Source organism: Anomaloglossus baeobatrachus, chromosome 2, assembly GCF_048569485.1.
Source record: "Anomaloglossus baeobatrachus isolate aAnoBae1 chromosome 2, aAnoBae1.hap1, whole genome shotgun sequence".
In the NCBI taxonomy this organism is placed as follows: Eukaryota; Metazoa; Chordata; class Amphibia; order Anura; family Aromobatidae; genus Anomaloglossus; species Anomaloglossus baeobatrachus.
Genome location: NC_134354.1, coordinates 91,830,614 through 91,849,990, shown reverse-complemented (window position 1 = coordinate 91,849,990; position 19,377 = coordinate 91,830,614). Strand labels below are relative to the sequence as shown.

At 47.0% G+C, this 19,377-nt stretch overlaps 1 protein-coding gene across 1 annotated transcript in view; it reads left to right on the top strand.

The window, feature by feature from the left end:
• Window positions 1-19,377, top strand: part of CLTRN (collectrin, amino acid transport regulator) — a 98,790-nt gene that overhangs the window by 4,728 nt on the left and 74,685 nt on the right. Inside the window, exon 2 of the mRNA XM_075335161.1 lies at window positions 7,103-7,161. Within this exon, the coding sequence (XP_075191276.1) occupies window positions 7,103-7,161 (59 nt within the window). The remainder of the gene's footprint in view (window positions 1-7,102; window positions 7,162-19,377) is intronic.

Sequence of the window (19,377 nt, the reverse complement as noted above, 5' to 3'; positions counted from 1 at the left end):
GAAGCTTCCGCTGTATAGTCAGCGTTCACTACAGACAGGGGTGCAATCTCTCCTTCGGGCCCAGTCACCCCTTGAGGTGCCTCATGCACTGTCCCAGGAAGATGGTGACAGCAAGGGAGGCAGTTCCCTTGCGCAGTTTCGTCTGCGTCCGATTCTTTCGGACACCGCAAATGGGACAGGAGGTCGACGTCCCTAGACAAGAACGTCTCTCTTTCCCTTGCAGCAAAACCTCTCTTCAGTGGTGTTTTCTTTCCACTTCCTGGGCGAAGGAAAATCCTTCCGGGCCCCAGCCGGGGCTGGGGTCACGACGGACGCGAGTCTGTCAGGGTGGGGAGCGGTCTTCCTCCACCACTCGGCTCAGGGAACCTGGACTCCGACAGAGTCCTCCCCTCGGTTAAATGTTCTGGAGATAAGGGCAGTGGATTTAGCCCTAAAGGTGTTCCAGCGGTAGCTGGACGGCAGGCAGATCCGAATTCAGTCGGACAACGCCAAGGCAGTTGCGTACATCATCCACCAGGGCGGCACACGCAGTCGTCAAGCCTTCCGAGCAGTTCGGCAGATGCGGCTGTGGGCGGAAGCCACAGCCTCCAACTTCTCCGCAGTTCACATCCCGGGCGTAGAAAACTGGGAAGCAGAATTTTCTCAGTCGCCAGGGCATGGACACAGGGGAATGGTCTTCACCCGCATGTGTTTCTAGAGATCTGTTGCCGTTGGGGAACGCCGGACGTCGATCTAATGGCGTCTCAGCACTACAACAAAGTCCCGGCATTCAGGGCTCGGTCCAAGGATCACAGAGCTCTGGCGGCAGAGGCGCTAGTTCACGACTGGTCGCAGTTTCGACTGCCTTATGTATTTCCTCCTCTGGCACTACTGCCCAGAGTGTTACGCAAGATCAGGTCAGACTGTCACTGCGCCATCCTCGTTGCTCCAGACTGGCCGAGGTGATCGTGGTACCCGGATCTGTGGCACCTCACGGTGGGTCAACCGTGGGCACTCCCTGACCGACCTGACTTGCTGCATCAAGGGCCATATTTCCTTCGGAATTCTACGGCTCTAATCCTCACTGTGTGATGGCTCCTAGCGTCATCAGGGATATCTCCAGATGTCATTGCCACCATGAGACAGGCCAGGAAACCAACGTCCGCCAAGTTCTATCACAGGACTTGGAGGATCTTCTTATCCTGGTGCTCTGATCAGGGTTTTACTCCCTGGCCGTTTGTCTTGCCCACTTTCTTTCGCAAAGGGTGGCCTTCCTAGTGGCAGTCACATCACTCAGACGAGTATCTCAGCTGGCAGAGCTGTCATGCAAAGCCACCTTCCTGGTGTTTCACCAGGATAGGGTGGTTCTACGTCCAGTCCCGGCCTTTCTCCCTAAGGTATCCCCGTTTCGTTTTACCCTCTTTGGGTCCGCATCCAGTTCACCAATGTGAAAAGGATTTGCATTTATTAGATCTGGTGAGAGCACTCCGGCTCTACATTTCTCGCACGGCGCCCCTGCACCGGTCTGATGCGCTCTTGTCCTTATCGCGGACCAGAGTAAGGGATTTCAGGTTTTCAAGTCAACCTTGGCTCGGTGAATCAAGGAACCGATTCTTGAAGCATACCGTTCTTTTGGGCTTCCGATTCCTGCAGAGCTGAAGGCCCATTTTTCCATAGCCGTCGGTGTCCTGAGCATTGCGACACCAGACTACGGCTCGGCAGGTGTGTCAGGCGGCTACCTGTTCGAGTCTGCACACTTTCACGAAACACTATCAGGTGCATGCCGATGATTCGGCAGATGCCAGCCTAGGTAGGCGAGTCCTTCAGGCGGCAGTTGCCCACCTGTAAGAGGGGGCCGTTTTTCGGCTCTTTTTATCGAGGTATTCTTTTACCCACCCAGGGATTGCTTTTGGACATCCCAATTGTCTGGGTCTCCCAATGGAGCGACAAAGAAGAAGGGAATTTTGTTTACTTACCGTAAATTCCTTTTCTTCTAGCTCCTATTGGGAGACCCAGCACCCGCCCCTGTTCCCTTCGGGCTGTTGTTCTTTTGTGTACACATGTTGTTCATGTTGAATTGTTCTTTTGGTCCATGGTTTCAGTTCTCCGAACATCCTTCGGATTGAATTTACCTTAGGCCAATTTATAAGTTTCCTCCTTCCTGCTTTTGCACCAAAACTGAGGAGCCCGTGATGCACGGGAGGGTGTATAGCAGAGGGGAGGGGTTACACTTTTTAAAGTGTAATACTTTGTGTGGCCTCCGGAGGCAGAAGCTATACACCCAATTGTCTGGGTCTCCCAATAGGAGCTAGAAGAAAAGGAATTTACGGTAAGTAAACAAAATTCCCTTCTTTCCATGAAAAATCATACTTTTATTTATCAAATGAGTTGCATAATGAATAGAAAATATAGTCCAGACATTGACGAGGTTAGAAATAATGATTTTTACTTGAAATAATAATTTTCTCTTTCAAACTTTGCTTTCGGCACAGAATGCTCCTTTGCAGCAATTACAGCTTTGCAGACCTTTGGCATTAAAGCTGTTAATTTGCTGAGGTAATCTGGAGATATTTCACCCCATGCTTCCAGAAGCCCCTCGTACAAGTTGGATTGGCTTGATGGGCACTTTTTGAGTACCATATGGTCAAGCTGCTCCCACAACAGCTCAATAGGGTTGAGATCTGGTGTCTGGGCTGGCCACTCCATTACAGATAGAATACCAGCTGCCTGCTTCTTCCCTAAATAGTTCATGCATAATTTGGAGGTGTGCTTTGTGTCATTGTCCTGTTGTAGGATGAAATTGGCTCTAATCACGCTCTTTCCACAGGGTATAGCATGGTGTTGCAAAATGGATAGCCTTCCTTATTTAAAATCCCTTTTACATTGTTCAAATCTCCCACTTTACCAGCATCAAAGCAACCCCAGACCATCACATTACCTCCACCACGCTTGACAGATTGCGTCACACACTCTTCCAGCATCTTTTCAGTTGTTCTGCATCTCACAAATGTTCTTCTGTGTGATCCAAACACCTCAAACTTTGATTCGTCTGTCCATAACACTTTTTTCCAATCTTCCTCTGTCCAATGTCTGTGTTCTTTTGCCCAGTTTAATCTTTTCCTTTTATTAGCCAGTCTCAGATATGGCTTTTTCTTTGCCACTTTGCCCTGAAGGCCAGCATCCCGAAGTCGCCTCTTCACTGTAGATGTTGACACTGGCGTTTTGCAGGTACTATTTAATAAAGCTGTCAGTTGAGGACCTGTGAGGTGTCGATTTCTCAAATTAGAGAATCTAATGTACTTGTCTTGTTGCTCAGTTGTGCAGCGCGGCCTCCCACTTCTCTTTCTACTCTGGTAAGAGCCTGTTTGTGCTCTCCTATTAAGGAAGTAGTACACACCATTGTAGGAAATCTTCAGTTTCTTGGCAATTTCTCGCATGGAATATCCTTCATTTCTAAGAACAAGAATAGACTGTCGATTTTCACATGAAAGTTCTCTTTTTCTGGCCATTTTGAGAGTTTAATGGAACCAACAAATGTAATGCTACAGATTCTCAACTAGCTCAAAGGAAGGTCAGTTTTATAGCTTCTCTAATCAGCAAAACTGTTTTCAGCTGTGCTCACATACTTGCACAAGAGTTTTCAAGGGATTTCTAAACATCCATTAGCCTTCTAACACAGTTAGCAAACACAATGTACCATTAGAACACTGGAGTGGTGGTTGTTGGAAAATATATAAAGTTTCAGCCAGCAGATAGTGTTTGATGGGAACTGTTTATGTGTGATTGGTGATGGTGATTGTGATGGCTCCCTGTGTGTGTTACATGCCACTGTGGGTGGCTGTGTTTCTGGGCTGGGTTCCACATAGGGATATGTTGTCAAGTATCTCTGGAGAGAGAATGTATAGAAGGAAAAATGATAAAAGTGACTCAGAACCATGGACTGTAGCATTTGCCAGTGCACCTCCTGCTTCACCTTCCCTGCTTGCAGCACTGTTCCTCATCCTGGCAAGGGGACTCAGGTATAGCACTGTGGGTTGGCAGATGGACTGTGAGCCCTCGCGGGCAGGGTCCTCTCTCCTCCTATACAAGTCTGTTATGTACTGTTAATGATTGTTGTATACCCTCTTTCACTGTAAAGCGAATGAATGGCGCTATAAAAATAAATAATAATAATAATAATAATAATGGTGCCTAGCCCTTGGCTTTGGGCAGATAGAGGGATATGTAGCATATATGGGTAGGACAGGGTTAATCCCAGCTCTGCAGGTCTTGCAGTATTTTGCTAAAGAACCAGAAAATGAGTTCAGCATGTGGAGCTGATGAGCCAGTCAGTCTGCTGGATGTAGCAGAGGGGAATTTGTAACCTCATGATTGACCAGCCAAGATGTGAACTGTAGCTGGGACAGAGACATGCCGGAGTGTTTCTATGAATGGAGTGACCGGGGAGTTAGCCAAGAAGCTGAGCTGTCTTTGGTCTTAAGCCCGCTTTACACGCTACAATATATCTTACGATGTGTCGGCGGGGTCTCGTCGTAAGTCACGCACATCCGGCATCGTAAAGTACATTGTAGTGTGTAACAGCTACATGCGAGTGCTAATGAATGGTAAATGTTCATCGCACGCACGTTGTTCATTCCTCATAAATTGAACGTCAGGTTGTTCATCGTACCCGGGGCAGCACACATCGCAGTGTGTGACACCCCGGGAACGATGAACAGATCTTACCTGCGTCCTGCGGCTCCCGGCCAGCAATGCGGAAGGAAGGAGGTGGGCGGGATGTTTACGTGCCGCTCTTCTCCGCCCCTCCGCTTCTATTGGCCGGCTGCCGTGTGACGTCGATGTGACGCCGAACGTCCCTCCCACTCCAGGAAGTGGACGTTCACCGCCCACATCGAGGTCGTATGGACGGGTAAATACGTGTGACGGGGGTTAATCGTTTGTGCGGCACATTCAACAAAATTGAACGTGCCGCACATACGATGGGGGAGGTTACGATCGCATACGATATCGTATGCGAAATCGTAACATGTAAAGCAGGCATTAGAGAGAAAACGTACCATTTGAGGGTGGACAGTCTACCAGAGTGTGGCAGCTAGAGAAATTTCATACTGACCTGTATGTCGGTGGCCATATACCTGCCGGATTATTGGTCATATACAGTACCTACTGGAGTATTAACCTGCCATATGTACTGTACTGCTCTGCTGTCTTTACCTTTGTGCTATGGTCCCTCTAGGGTTTATGGAGCTAATAAACTTTGCCTTAGGCCCGTTTCACACGTCAGTGAAAAACACTGACGTTCTTCACTGACGTGTAAAACACGCACATGTCCCTCCGTGTTCCGTGGGTTGCCCATGTGCAATCCGTGATCCGTGATTCGTGATTGCACATGGACATTATTCACCTGCCTTCGCTCCTGCTGTCCATGGTGCTGAAGTCTCCAGCTCTGCAGCGTCCGTCCACCACTCTCAGCAGCTACTTCTTGGTCGGCTGTTCCTGCTCTCATGAATATTCATGAGCCAGGCAGAAGCTGCCGAGAGCAGAGGCTGCAGAGCGAATCGCAGGCAAGGTAAGTTGAAAATATTTAATATGTCCGTGATTTTCTGGTAAGTGTTTCACTGATCACACACGAATCACACCATAGTGTGGTCCGTGGGTCATCAGTGATGCCAGAAATAAACTGACTTGTCTCCGTGCAGAATCACGGCCACGGGTATACGCTGCACGGAGACAAGTTCAGTGAAAAATCACTGATGTGTGAGCAGACCCATTGATTAGAATGGGTCTGCTGGTACGTATAAAAAAAAAAGCACAAACGTACCAGAATCACTGATGTGTGAAGGGGGCCTTACTGGACTAAAAATGTTGCCAGTGTGAACACTATCCAATACCTAATGCCTACAATACCTTTTTCAAAATTGTGGGTAACCAAGTTTGTTTCAAGCATGTGATGCTCGTTTCAACTCACCTGTGTCAAGTAACATGTGTGGACAATATGAAAATCACACCTGAACTAGATAAAAAGGGGAGAAGTTGACTCAGTTTTTGCATTGTGTTTCTGTGTGTGCTACGCTAAGCATGGAGAACAGAAAGAGGAGAAGAGAACTGTCTGAGGACTTAAGAACCCAAATTTTGGGAAATTGGCAACAATTTCATGATTACAAGTCAATCTCCATAGATCTTGATGTTGTTTTGACCACAGTGTACAACATAATCAATAAATTTACAAGCCAAGGTACTGTTGCTAATATCCCTGGACATTGATGGCAGTGAAAAATTGCTGAAAGGTTGCAACACAGGATAGTCTGCATTGTGGATAAGCAGCCCCAATCAAGTTTCAAGGAAATTTAAGCTGTCCTGCAGGCTCAGGAGGCATCAGTGTTAGCATAAACAATTCAACGCTATTTGAATGAAATGAAACGCTATGGCAGGAGATCCAGGAGGACCCCACTGCTGACACAGAGTCTAGACTGCAGTTTGCAAAAGTATACTTAATCCAAAATCCTTCTGGGAAAGTGTCTTCGGGACAGATGAGCTCAAGATCTCCACATTCGGGCGCCATTTTCCTTAAACCCCAGCACAACACACCTCCAGTGGCCTGCAGCACCAACACAGCGCAGCTCCAGCACAGCCCCCAGAGCATCGCCCCCACAGCATCGCTCCCACACCACCACCCCTGCCTCCTTTGACCCCGCTCCACCACCGCTGCTGCCCGCTCCCGATAAGACACCACCGAAATTATAAGACGGACTTCCCCCCTTTTTTTCCTCTGAATTTGGGGTGCATCTTTTAATCCAGTGTGTCTTATATTTCTGGAATACTTTCAAGAGTGCCAAAACTGTCGGCCATTACTGTATGTGTTGCATCAGCACAATTGCGATTAACAAATACATGAACTCCACTATTGCTATGCACATTTAAAAGTAAAGTACTTAGTTGACATTTTGATCAAAAAGTGCAAAAGCCATCCAACCACATCAAGACTTACCTTTTGTATGGACGGCTGATGAATCAGCTGCCAGGTTCCTTTTAATATTTAATTGATTGAATACTAACAATATATAACAAAAATGGAGATTATAATATTATTTCACTGCTAATTATCTATGTATTTAACTTCCAGATGCTCCAGAGGCCTTCAAGGTCCGCTTTAATATAAAAAAAGCACTGGGGGATAAGGCGGTAAGTGCAGTTTTACTTTTTTTTTTACATACTTTATGTATTATTTTGCTGATCTGCATCCAACTGTTGCAAAACTACAAGTCCCAGAAGTCCTAAGTTTTGCATAAACTAAAGAACCACAGATGGGAGTCATCATTACGTCATTTATTGATTTAAATTAAAATGTCATAGTTAATTAAATGTGTGAATTGTTTGATGCTAATTGAATTTGTGACAAATTTCTGGAAATTCGATGGAACCGGTAAATTTGAACAATTTGTGATATGCCGCATTAATGCTGCGACCTGTTGCCGTTGCTGTTCTTTGGTACTGTACCTAGCATTTCTTTGTCATTTTTTTTAGGGAAGGGGAAAATAAATGTGCCTCACAATTAGAGATGAGCCACCCCCCTAGCGTTCGAGTTCAGTTCGACGAACTCCTTCGAACCCCTTTGAAAACAACGGCAGGCAAACACAAACACATAAAAACACATTATACATGTACACATACAGTTAATAAACATTGCCATTACACTTACAGGTCCCCGCGACGCGTCCTGCACTCGATCTCCCGCCGCTTTTCCTTCCGATAATAGCTGCGTCCTCCTGGAAACCAGCACTGATGATAGGACCTTCCGCGACGTCAAAATAGCATGTGACCAGTCACGTGTCTGTTATCTCATTGGCTACAGACTGGTCACATGGCTAGACGTCATGCTAGGTCCTGTCAGTGCATCTCTCCGGTACGCGGTGCTTGTTCCAGCATCTCCGTGTACCGGCGAAATGCTCTGGCACATGGTCGGCTTCCCCGTTCCTGCATGTGGGCGCTCTTTACAGACTCAGCCCACATGCAGGGACTGGCTGCCACAGCCGGTAAATAGCGGCACCGGGAATCACGTGATCGGAGATTGCCGTTGCTATAGTAACAGTGGCAGCGGTAACGTCACCGCTTACAGCCCGCAGCCTCTGCTCACTCACTGAGTGATTAGACTGCATGGAGCAGCAGCGTCTTCCTCCCATGCAGTGCTGTCTGATGTAGCAGAGCTGCATGGGTTGAAGGAGAAAGGAGACAGAAGACCAGGATCGTGGAGGGCTGACAGTGAGTAATAAACATGGAGTCTCTAAGTGTGTCTGTGTATTTATATTTATTTCTATTAAAGTATTTTTTCTCTGTGTGATGTCTTTTTTTTTAACCCTTTATTGGAGATTCTTAATGGCCGGGTCAAACTTGCCTGACATTAAGAATCTCTGGCTTAATACTAGCTAGTAAAACAAAGCTAGTATTAACCCATCATTACCCAACAAGCCACCCGGCTTCAGGGCTGCTGGAAGAGTTGGATACAGCGCCAGATGATGGCGCTTCTTTGAAAGCGCCATTTTCTGGGGCGGCTGCGGACTGCAATTCTCAGCAGAGGGGCCCAAAAAGCTCGGGCCAACCTGTGCTGCGGATTCCAATTCCCAGCTGCCTAGTTGTACCTGGCTGGACACAAAAATTGGGCGAAGCCCACATCATTTTTTTTTTTTTAATTATTTCATCAAATTTGTGAAATAAAAAAAAAAAAAAAGGGGGGCTTCCCTATATTTTTGGTTCCCAGACGGGTACAAATAGGCAGCTGGGGGTTGGGGGCAGCCGTACCTGCCTGCTATACCTGGCTAGCATACAAAAATATGGGGAAGCCCACGTCATTTTTGGGGGGGGGCAAAAATCTCCTGCATACAGTCCTAGATGGAGTATGCTGAGCCTTGTAGTTCTGCTCCCCGTATCTCCCTCCAGCATACAGTCCTGAATGCAGCATACTGAGCCTTGTAGTTCTGCAGCTGCTGTCTGCTCTCCTCCATACAGACAGACAGACAGCAGAGAGAAGCTGCAGAACTACAAGTCTCAGCATACTCCATCCAGGACTGTATGCAGGAGTTTTTTGCCCCCCAAAAAAATTACATGGGCTTCGCCATGTTTTTGTATGTTAGCCAGGTACAGCAGGCAGCTATGGGCTGCCCCCAACCCCCAGCTGCCTATTTGTACCCGGCTGGGAACCAAAAATATAGGGAAGCCCTTTTTTTTTTTTTAATAATTTTATGACTATCATGAAATAATTAAAAAAAAATGATGTGGGCTTCACCCAATTTTTGTGTCCAGTAAGGTACAACTAGGCAGCTGGGGATTGGAATCCGCAGCTCAGGGTGCCCAAGTTTTCTGGGCACCCCTGCTGCAAATTGCAGTCCGCAGCCGCCCCAGAAAATGGTGCTTTCATAGAAGCGCCATCTTCTGGCGCTGTATCCAACTCCTCCAGCTGCCCTGGTGGTGGGTGTCTTGCTGGGTAATAATGGGGTTATGGCTAGGTGTATATTATCAACTGTCCCTAAGCCCGAAATTCATGGCGTCACGCCAATATTAGACATGGCCACCATAAATTTCTAGTACAGATAAAAAAAAACACAACAGAAAAATATTTTTATTAGAAATAAAACACAACACAATTAGTGACTTCATCTTTATTGAAATAAAGAACCCCCCTCTGCAGTAATCCTGGGTCAAGGGTCCCGCGCCATCCAATCCGGATCCAATATCATCTGATCGGTTTGCTGGAAGGCAAAGTGATCAGATGATGTATCAGGTTCAAGGGCCTGAATCACATGACACAGCAGTTGATTGTATAAACAGCTTTTATACAATCAGCTGATGCATCAGTGCAAAAAACCCCCCAAAAACTACTACTTCTGTGCAGACTCCTGTCTGACAGCAGCAGCTGATAGTTTAGCTGGCCGGGCAGTAAAAAGCCGGCCTCACCGCTCGGCTAATAGTGTCAGCTGATTCCGTCAGGTGACCGCATCAGCTGATCATCGCCAGGTCTGAGAGAGAGAAAAGAAAGAGAAGAGAGGAGAGAGAAGAGAGGAGAGCGAAGAGAGAGAGAGAGAAGAGATAGAGAGGAGAGGAGAGAGAAGATAGAGAGAAGAGAGACTTAGAGAGGAGAGAGAAGAGGATAGAAGAGGAGAGGAGAGAAGAGGAGAGAAGAGGGAGAGAGAGAGGAGAGAGAGAGAGAAGAGAAGAGAGAGAGGAGAGAGAAGAGAGAGAGAAGAGAGAGAGAGGAGAGAGCAATGCAGCTTCATTCCGTGAACTGCTCCGATTTTAGAGGTGTGGCCCGCGGCTAACAGCTGATGTCCGGCTCCTTCCCTCAGTGCATAATTAAATTAAATTAAATTATAATTATAAATAAATAATAATTATAATTTAAAATTAAAAATAAATTAAATTCTTTACCGGGACAGCTGGGACTTGAACTCGTGCTTGAACTAATGCTTCTTAGACGAGTGCTCTAACCATTGAGCCACTGCCTCTAATGATAAACATAGGAAGATTTGGTAATCTTGACGTCTGCATTGCAGTGTGAAGTCTCCGGTGACAGCGCAGCTCACTTTAGGTGCTACTTTGAGAGGACACAGAGCGCTCGTGTTCTACGGTGCTCCCTGACACCTTCATGTAGCAGAGCTGAAAGCGTCGTGTGGATTACTTTGGATCTGGATTGTTGTTTGGGGATTAATAAAGAGGTAAATGAGGTGTTTTTTTGTCTTTTATTCCAAATAAACGATTTTTTGCTGTGTGTGTTTCTTTACTTTCACTTACAGATTAATCATAGAAGGTGTCTCGGGGAGACACTTGTCATGATTAACCCCATTATTACTTCGATTGCCACTGCACCAGGGCAATTCGGGATGAGCTGGTTAGAGTCCCGTGACTGCTGCATCTAATGGATGCGGCAATTCCGTGCGGCTCCCTGCTGATATTGTTAGGCTGGTGGGCTCCCCATAACGTGGCACTCCCGATCCTGACAATACCAGCCTCCAGCTTTATCCTGGCTGGTATCAAAATTGGGGGGAACCGCATTTTTTTTTTTTATTCTTATTATTTATTTATTTATTTTACTGCACGATATAGATACGCCCACCAGCGGCTGTGATTGGTTGCAGTGAGACAGCTGTCACTCATCGTGGGGGCATGTCTGACTGCAACCAATCATGGTCGCCGGTGGGCGGGGAAGGCTGAGAATACCTGATTGAATAATGAAGCGGCAGCCATTTTCAAAAGAGGAAAAGCCGCTGGCGATTTGTGACAGCCTTGCAGTGAGGTGCCTGTGATCGGTGAGTAGGAAAAAGGGATTGTGCTAGGGACGCAGGACGCATGCAGATACGTAACGTGCGCACATACTTACTGTGAAAAGCCACGCTTTTGGTGATTGAACTGTTCTTGAACGTAACTCGAACTGCCGAACTTTAAGCAAATCGTTCGAGTTCGTCGAACGACTTGAACACCGCCCAAAATCACTCGAACATGAAATTGGCGAACCGTTCAACTCGAACATCGCTCAACTCTACTCACAATATGTACATGTCACAAACTTTTGTAATGTAAAAGCTTAAAAATCCATACCACAGCATCTGGTTATTAGAATGTGTAAGCAGTAGCAATCCATGATCACTTACCATCCGGGCAGTAGTACTACCAAACACAGGTCATATTTGGCCTCTCCCATTCATTATCTAAGCTCACTCCTGGCTCTTCCATATGCCAGTGATAGTTTGTTCTATGCTGACCTGTAAAGGAGCTGTCTCTGGAGACAGTTGTGGTTATCTTTCCAGCGGATGTGGTGGAGTCCCTCTCTGGAGAAAAATTGGAGCCATATCCTGGGCTTCCAGAGCAGTGACATTCAGATCTTGCCTCCCCTCAGATAAGTGACACCCAGAGCTCCCATTACTACCATTATAAATGGCAAAACTGTCTGGCCAAGGCAGTATATTTATGTCCAGGTGTGCAGTGGCATTACTACAGTCCAATGGGCCCCTGTGCAAAATTTGGACTTGGCTCCCCCCATGTAGTAATGTTCCCCATCGTTTACTAATGTTCTCCACCCTGGGCCCTTTTCCGGTAAATATGTCCCCCAGCCTGTTATACACATCTCCATCCAGAGCGCCTTCATGGTAAATATGTCCCCCATCCTTATACTGTATATATTTTTTTATATATATATATATATATATATATATATATATGTATATATATATTCCCATCCTGGGCCCCTTCCTAGTAAATATGTCTCCCAGCCTGCTATATATATCTTCATCCTGAGCCCCTTCATTGTAAATATGTCCCCCATTCTGGTCCCCTTCCTGGTAAATATACGATACGATATGATACAATACACTTTATTGATCCCGTGGGAAATTATGGTGATCCCGTGGGAAATTATGTCCCACAGGACAATATGTCCCACATCCTGCTATATATGTCTTTACCCTGGGTCCCTTCCTAGTATATACAGTCTCTGTAATGCCTCTAATGCAGACCTGGGCAAGGGGCGGCCCGCGGGCCACATCCGGCCCGCCTACTCTCTGTGACCGGCCCGCCTGGCTCCGGGCGTCCTTGCTGGCCGGTCACTGATGAGGGCAATCTGACCTGTTGTCCGGAGCTCCAGGCTCCGGGCGGCCCGTGGTCAGATTGCCCTCATCACACGCTGCGTGCCGGCAGGGAACAGAGGACAGATACTGCAGCACCGGAACGCAGGAATCTGTCCTCTGTTTCCTGCCGTCACTTTCTCTGTGACACACACGCGCGCGCCCTGATGTCGTCAGTACGGCGCGCGTGTGTGTCATTTGAAAAGTTCCCGCCCCGGCTGGAGAAGAAGAAGCAGCAGCCGGAACCCGTACGGAGAGAGGAAGCAGCTCAGCGGGGAGCCGTACAAGAGAAGAAGGATGTCAGCGGGAGCCCGTACGGAGGTGCCTGAGGAGGGAAAGGTGAGTGGTGACTAGTAACCTGAGGGGACAATGGGGGGAGTGGAGGGGAGGGGGGGTAACTGGTGAGTAATATTTGGGTGTAGTGATGTAGTTTTACAGGTGTAGTATATAGGGGTCTAGTGATGTATATGTGGATGTAGTGATGTATATTACAAGTGTATATAGGGGTGTAGTGATGTATATTACAAGTGTATATAGGGGTGTAGTGATGTATATTACAGGTGTATATAGGGGTGTAGTGATGTATATTACAAGTGTATATAGGGGTGTAGTGATGTATATTACAGGTGTATATAGGGGTGCAGTGATGTATATTACAGGTGTATATGGGGGTGCAGTGATGTATATTACAGGTGTATATGGGGGTGTAGTGATGTATATTACAGGTGTATATGGGGGTGCAGTGATGTATATTACAGGTGTATATGGGGGTGCAGTGATGTATATTACAGGTGTATATGGGGGTGCAGTGATGTGTATATGGGGGTGCAGTGATGTATATTACAGGTGTATATGGGGGTGCAGTGATGTATATTACAGGTGTATATGGGGGTGCAGTGATGTATATTACAGGTGTATATGGGGGTGTAGTGATGTATATTACAGGTGTATATGGGGGTGTAGTGATGTAGTATATGGGGATTGTTTGTGTATATATGTATATAGCGTGTGCGTGTGTGTATGTATGTGTGCGTGCGTGCAGAGAGAAAAGCCCGTAACTGCGAGTGGTACTGGAGTTACATCGGGTACCACGTGCTCTCTCCCCGCCCCCTGTGCGCCATACCGCTATTACAGGGCCTGATTGCGTTTCTCCGGTACCTGTTTGCATACATGTGACAGGTACCGGAGAAAACACGAGTCTGTGAAATAAAAAGATTTTCCATATTTACCTGCTTTCTTCAGCTTTGCTGCCTCCCGCTCTTGACCACTGCTCATTCATTGATTATTCACCGCACTCAGGACCTGGAAGCCGGAGCATCGCGATGACAGCACCGGGCACAGCACCGTTGAGGACATCACCGCAAGGACAGGTGAGTATTCTGCAAGCACAGTGACCTCCAGGAGGTCATCAGAGTTTCCAATGAACTTTGATGACCATCCTGCGACACCCACGCTACAGCTTCATGGGTTCATCAGAGTTCATTGGGAACTGTGACGAGTCCCCGAGATGCTCCGGCTTCCAGGTTCTCAACATACACACACACCTGTATACTCACCCAGCGATGCGGTCCCCAGCGCTGTCCCTGCTTCCAGCTGCTCACTGCAGTGAATATTCAGTGAGTATAATTACCAGCGATAAGGAGCGGGAGGCAGCAGAGCCAGAGACAGCAGAGCCAGAGACAGCAGAGCCAGAGACAGCAGAGCCAGAGACAGCAGCGCTGGAGAGAGGTAAATATAGAAAATCTTTTTATTAAAAAGACCCGTGTTTTCTCTGGTATTTGTCACACTGATGTCACACAGATCACATCAGTGTGCGATCCGTGTGACACCCGTGCTGCCAGAGAAAAAAAGGACATGTGTGCGTGCAGGGCCACGAGGGGTCACACAGTCTGTAACTTACTGTTTGTATATGAAGGGATAGTATATATGCTATATACAGTATTGGGTAAAACTGAGTTAATTATATTAGTCCGGCCCTCTAAAACCATCCCAATTTCTCATGCGGCCCCATGGGAAAATTAATTGCCCACCCCTGCTCTAATGCATAAAAAATAAAATTCACTCACCTTTCCCTGCACCCACGTAGTGCGGCATCCTCCTCTGTAGCTTGATATGGCGACATATGACAACCCTGCCATGTGCTCCCAGTCACAGGCATGTCGATGTCAGTGCCAAAGAGAGGACGGTATTGTGTATTGCAGTGCAAGGACACATTGGGTCCATGCACAGCAATGCATTTCAGCTGGATGTACACCCTCGGATACACAACTAGCTGAACTAGGAGAAGGGTTGGTGGACCATCTTGACCCACGGGACCTCTGCGACCACAATCTTTACGCCAGTGCCCATGTAGCATCAATGGGGCAAGGGGTTAAACTTGTTTACTTGTTGCTGGGCCTGGTGATGTCAGGTCTGGGGATGTCACAGGGGTGGCCCTACCCGCAGTGCCGTAACTATAAACTTCGGGGCCCCGGGGCAAAACTTCATAGTGGGGCCCCTCAACATTTCAATTACTAGAGGTTGTGCGGAACGTGGTGACGCCTGCTACGCATTGTTGTATACAACACATAGGCTTCACCACGCTCTGCAAGACCTTTAATAGATTTTGTTTATGATGCAAGTTTTAGAAGTTAAATATTCAGTGAATATGTTTGGAAAATTAATAAGGTGAATAATTCGAAATATTGCACAATTTTCAAATAACTGTATATGTTTATTAAATATTAAGTATTTTTCAACAGTATATATTTAAACTTTGTTCACTTAAACATAACATTACTTAAACATTACCAATTTGTTCAGTTATAAACAGCTACTTAAACATTTGTTTCCTAACTTTCAGAGAAAAAACAAACATCATGCAAATGTAACCAATCAAATCATACATACCTTTCTTATCATCATTCCCTGTCGAATGGTTTTCAACATCCAGCCATGCTGCTAAGTTCTTCGAACTTTTTTCAGCCTCCAAGTTTCTTCTTTTTGCAGTCTGTCTTTTTTTATTTCCACTTGGCTGGTGCCAAATTCGTTTCATAATAAACTATTTTATTAACACACACAATCACAGTACCGTATTTTCCGGCGACGGCGTATAAATAAGACTACTTTTTAACCCCTGAAAATCTTCTCAGAAGTCAGGGGTCGTCTTATACGCCAGGTGCAGGGTGCCACGGCCACCTACTGGCAAAGAGACAGTGCGGCTGCCCAGGATATGTGCACTGTGTCCAGCCGCTCTCTCCAGGAGGAGAGAGACTGGAGCTGACATTTCTGCCTCCCCCAGCAGGTGCCAGACATCAAATACAACCCCCCGACCACAGGTACATCAGCAGTCGCTATTGCTCCCTCCCGGTTGGAAGGAGAGTGGGGGTTGTACACAGCTCTGATTATTCAAAACAAGAGGCAGATGACTGAGAAGATAGATTATGATACTGAATGACCCGGAGCCGGGAGGAATGAGTGATTATGGAGACTTCCCCTCCCTCCCCCTCCCACTCCTCCTCCTCCTCCTCCCCCTCCCTCTCGCAGCAGTATGGACCTGTAGACTGGAGAGGGGCAGGGCTTCTCACAGTTTGTCACAGAGATATTTGTGTCTGCTGAGACTGTCTGTCTCCTCTCAAAACAAGACCTCAGTGTCAGTGCACGTCGCGTCGCGGCCGCTGCCTGAACTATCGACTGAGTCACCGCATGGCGCGACACCACACGATCAGCTAACAGTCTACTGTCAGCTCTTGTTACTAAGCGAAATAGCGTTTCCCCGTTTAAACTAAACGAACAAAAAACATTTACGCTTGCACTTTCATGGATCTTTTCGATATCTTTATTAACTTTAAACTCGAATAATATAGGAGCTGGGTATTTTATGAGCAATTAAAGTATTAAAATACAATTTTTTACCATCAGTTTTGGGCCCCTTGGGTGGTTTGGGCCCCGGGGCAGTGCCCCGGCTGCCTCGGTTGTAGTTACGGCCCTGCCTACCCGACTTCGTGGCCCCAAGGTGTACAATAAAGAAGGGGGGAATGATAATGGCGGAGGTTTGTTTCGTAACGCCATCTGTGCTATGCGGCCAGGAATTAGCCGCCACGGCTGTCGCTGTCCTCCGGGGCTGATGGTCGCAGCAGCTAAGTTGTTTCTGCTCCCCACAGGTGGAGCGAGCCCCGGGGAGGATGATGAGGGATGTAGTGATGGCGGGCGCTGAAGCGTGGGCCGACGGTGATGGCAAGGACAGGCGGACACAGTCTCTGCGGGTTCAAGGTTTTTTTTACTCACGGTCCTGGTTACACCCGGGAGATGCCACTAACCGCTGTGATGGGCCCCAGTCGATCCTGAGCAATTCAAGGTCACCGTCGGTGTGCCCACTGTGAGTCCTTTCTGGTCAGGGTCCCTCCAATCCCAGTTTTTGTGGAATATAGAACGGGCTGCGGGTGTTTCCTGTACTCTCCGCAGACCCTGGAATTCCGTGTAGCTGTAGAGAGCCCGGGCCGAGCAGCTTGCTCCAAGCCACAGGTCTTGCTGTGCTCCCAGAAGTGTGAAGGTAGAGAGAATGTGCCTGGACCAAAGTCCCCGGCTATGCTCCTCACCCCAAGCTGTGCCTGGGGCTAACTATGTGTGAAGATGCTCCTTCCTTTTCCCCATGTGGTGCCCACCCCCCAGGTGGTTGTCCTAGTGACCGGGAAAGTCCCATGCTTCATGATGGTCACCCCCTGTCTACCCCAGGCCATCCCCGCAGTGGGAAAGCACCTAACTGTTTGTGGTTTGTGAATGTGAGAAACACCAGCGATTAACCCCTCCTTACCCGGGATGAGTTCTACATCTTAAGGGAGATGCAGTACCCTGTGGCGACTGAAGCTTCAGGGGCGCCACACCCATCTTACCCCAATTCAGTATACTCTTATAAAGCACAGCCGCCACAAACACTATTACATCCAGTTTTACGCAGTCCTCAAGCTGGAGACTGATTGATGCTGCCCGTTAAATATCCAGATTTGCTCTTCTATGTATGACTACACACAAAACTCACCATTTGAAGACCTCATCTTCATAGCTGTTTGCTAGACCTGGTGTTAATGTACCAAGCAGGCAGACAGCCGCAAGCCACTCATCATGGGCCTGCGAGGCACACATGTCTCCCACAGGTTGGGGACCCGTGCTTAGGGTATGTGCACATAGAGGAGAAATGCTCTCCGTGCATTAAAAAAGGGTGATGTTCACTTTGAAAAACCTCATCTATAATGCTGGGACTCTAATATGCAGCAGATTTAGTTACATAAATAATCTGAACATAACCAGTATTTAATTTTTTCAGTGAACATTACGGTTTTCAACATGCTATTGCAATTTTCATGAAGCCTAGTAAAATATGTTTTCTTTATAGCTTTTTTTGGCAATGCAAAAATATATTTTATAGGGCTAGAATATCTGTGGGTTTAATAAAATGAATTAAAAAAACAAATATCTGCGTGTTGGTCAATCTCAGTTTCTGCACACCACCTGTCGATATAAGCTGTGAATATACCTGTCAATATAAGCTGTGAATATCAGGGTGTGTACTGTGTGAGCTGCTTGCCCTACTTCAGTAGTTCATAGCAGCTGACTTGGAACAATGTCTTATATAATATAAAGAATTGGAAAAATGTTTAAAATGGTTTCAGTGTCATTCACAAAATTAAAAGCTAATCGTTAACCACAGGAGAGTTGATAACTTTCTGATTGCTGATAGTCAGACCACATGAACCAATCCAGAAAAGGAGACAATGAATGTGTGGTCACTAGTGAGGAGCCAGCACTACCATGCTCAAGTGCTCGGTACTTGTAACTAATGATGAGCGGGCACTACCATGCTCAAGTGCTCGGTACTTGTAACTAATGATGAGCGGGCACTACCATGCTCGGGTGCTCGGTACTTGTAACTAATGATGAGCGGGCACTACCATGCTCAAGTGCTCGGTACTTGTAACTAATGATAAGCGAGCACTACCATGCTCAAGTGCTCGGTACTTGTAACTAATGATGAGCGGGCACTACCATGCTCAAGTGCTCGGTACTTGTAACTAATGATGAGCGGGCACTACCATGCTCAAGTGCTCGGTACTTGTAACTAATGATGAGCGGGCACTACCATGCTCAAGTGCTCGGTACTTGTAACTAATGATGAGCGGGCACTACCATGCTCGGGTGCTCAGGACTTATTACTAGTGATGAGCAAGCACTACTATGCTAGAGTGCTGAGTACTCGTAACTAGTGATGAGTGAGCACTACCATGCTTGGGACTCATATCTAGTGATGAGCGAGCACTACCATGCTCTAGGGCTCAGTACTTGTAACTAGTGATAAGCGGGCACTACCATGCTCGGGTTCTCGGGACTCGTAACTAGTGATGAGCAAGCACTACTATGCTCGAGTGCTTGGTACTCGTAACGAGTAATGAGCGAGCACTACCATGCTCTGATGCTCGGTATTTGTAACTAGTGATGAGCGAGCACTAACATGCTCGGGTGCTCAGTACTTGTAACTAATGATGAGTGAGCACTACCATACCTGGGTTCTCAGTACTCGTAAATAGTGATGAATGAGCACTACAATGCTTGGGTTACTCAGTACTCGTAGCTAGTGATGAGCAAGCACTACCATACTTGGGTTCTCAGTACTCGTAAATATTGATGAGTGAGCACTACCATGCTTGGGTGATTGGTACTGATAACTAGTGATGAGCGAGCACTACCATGCACCGGTCTTCAGTACCTGTAAGTTAACTCGTGATGCGCGAGCACTACCATGCTCAGGTGCTCTGTT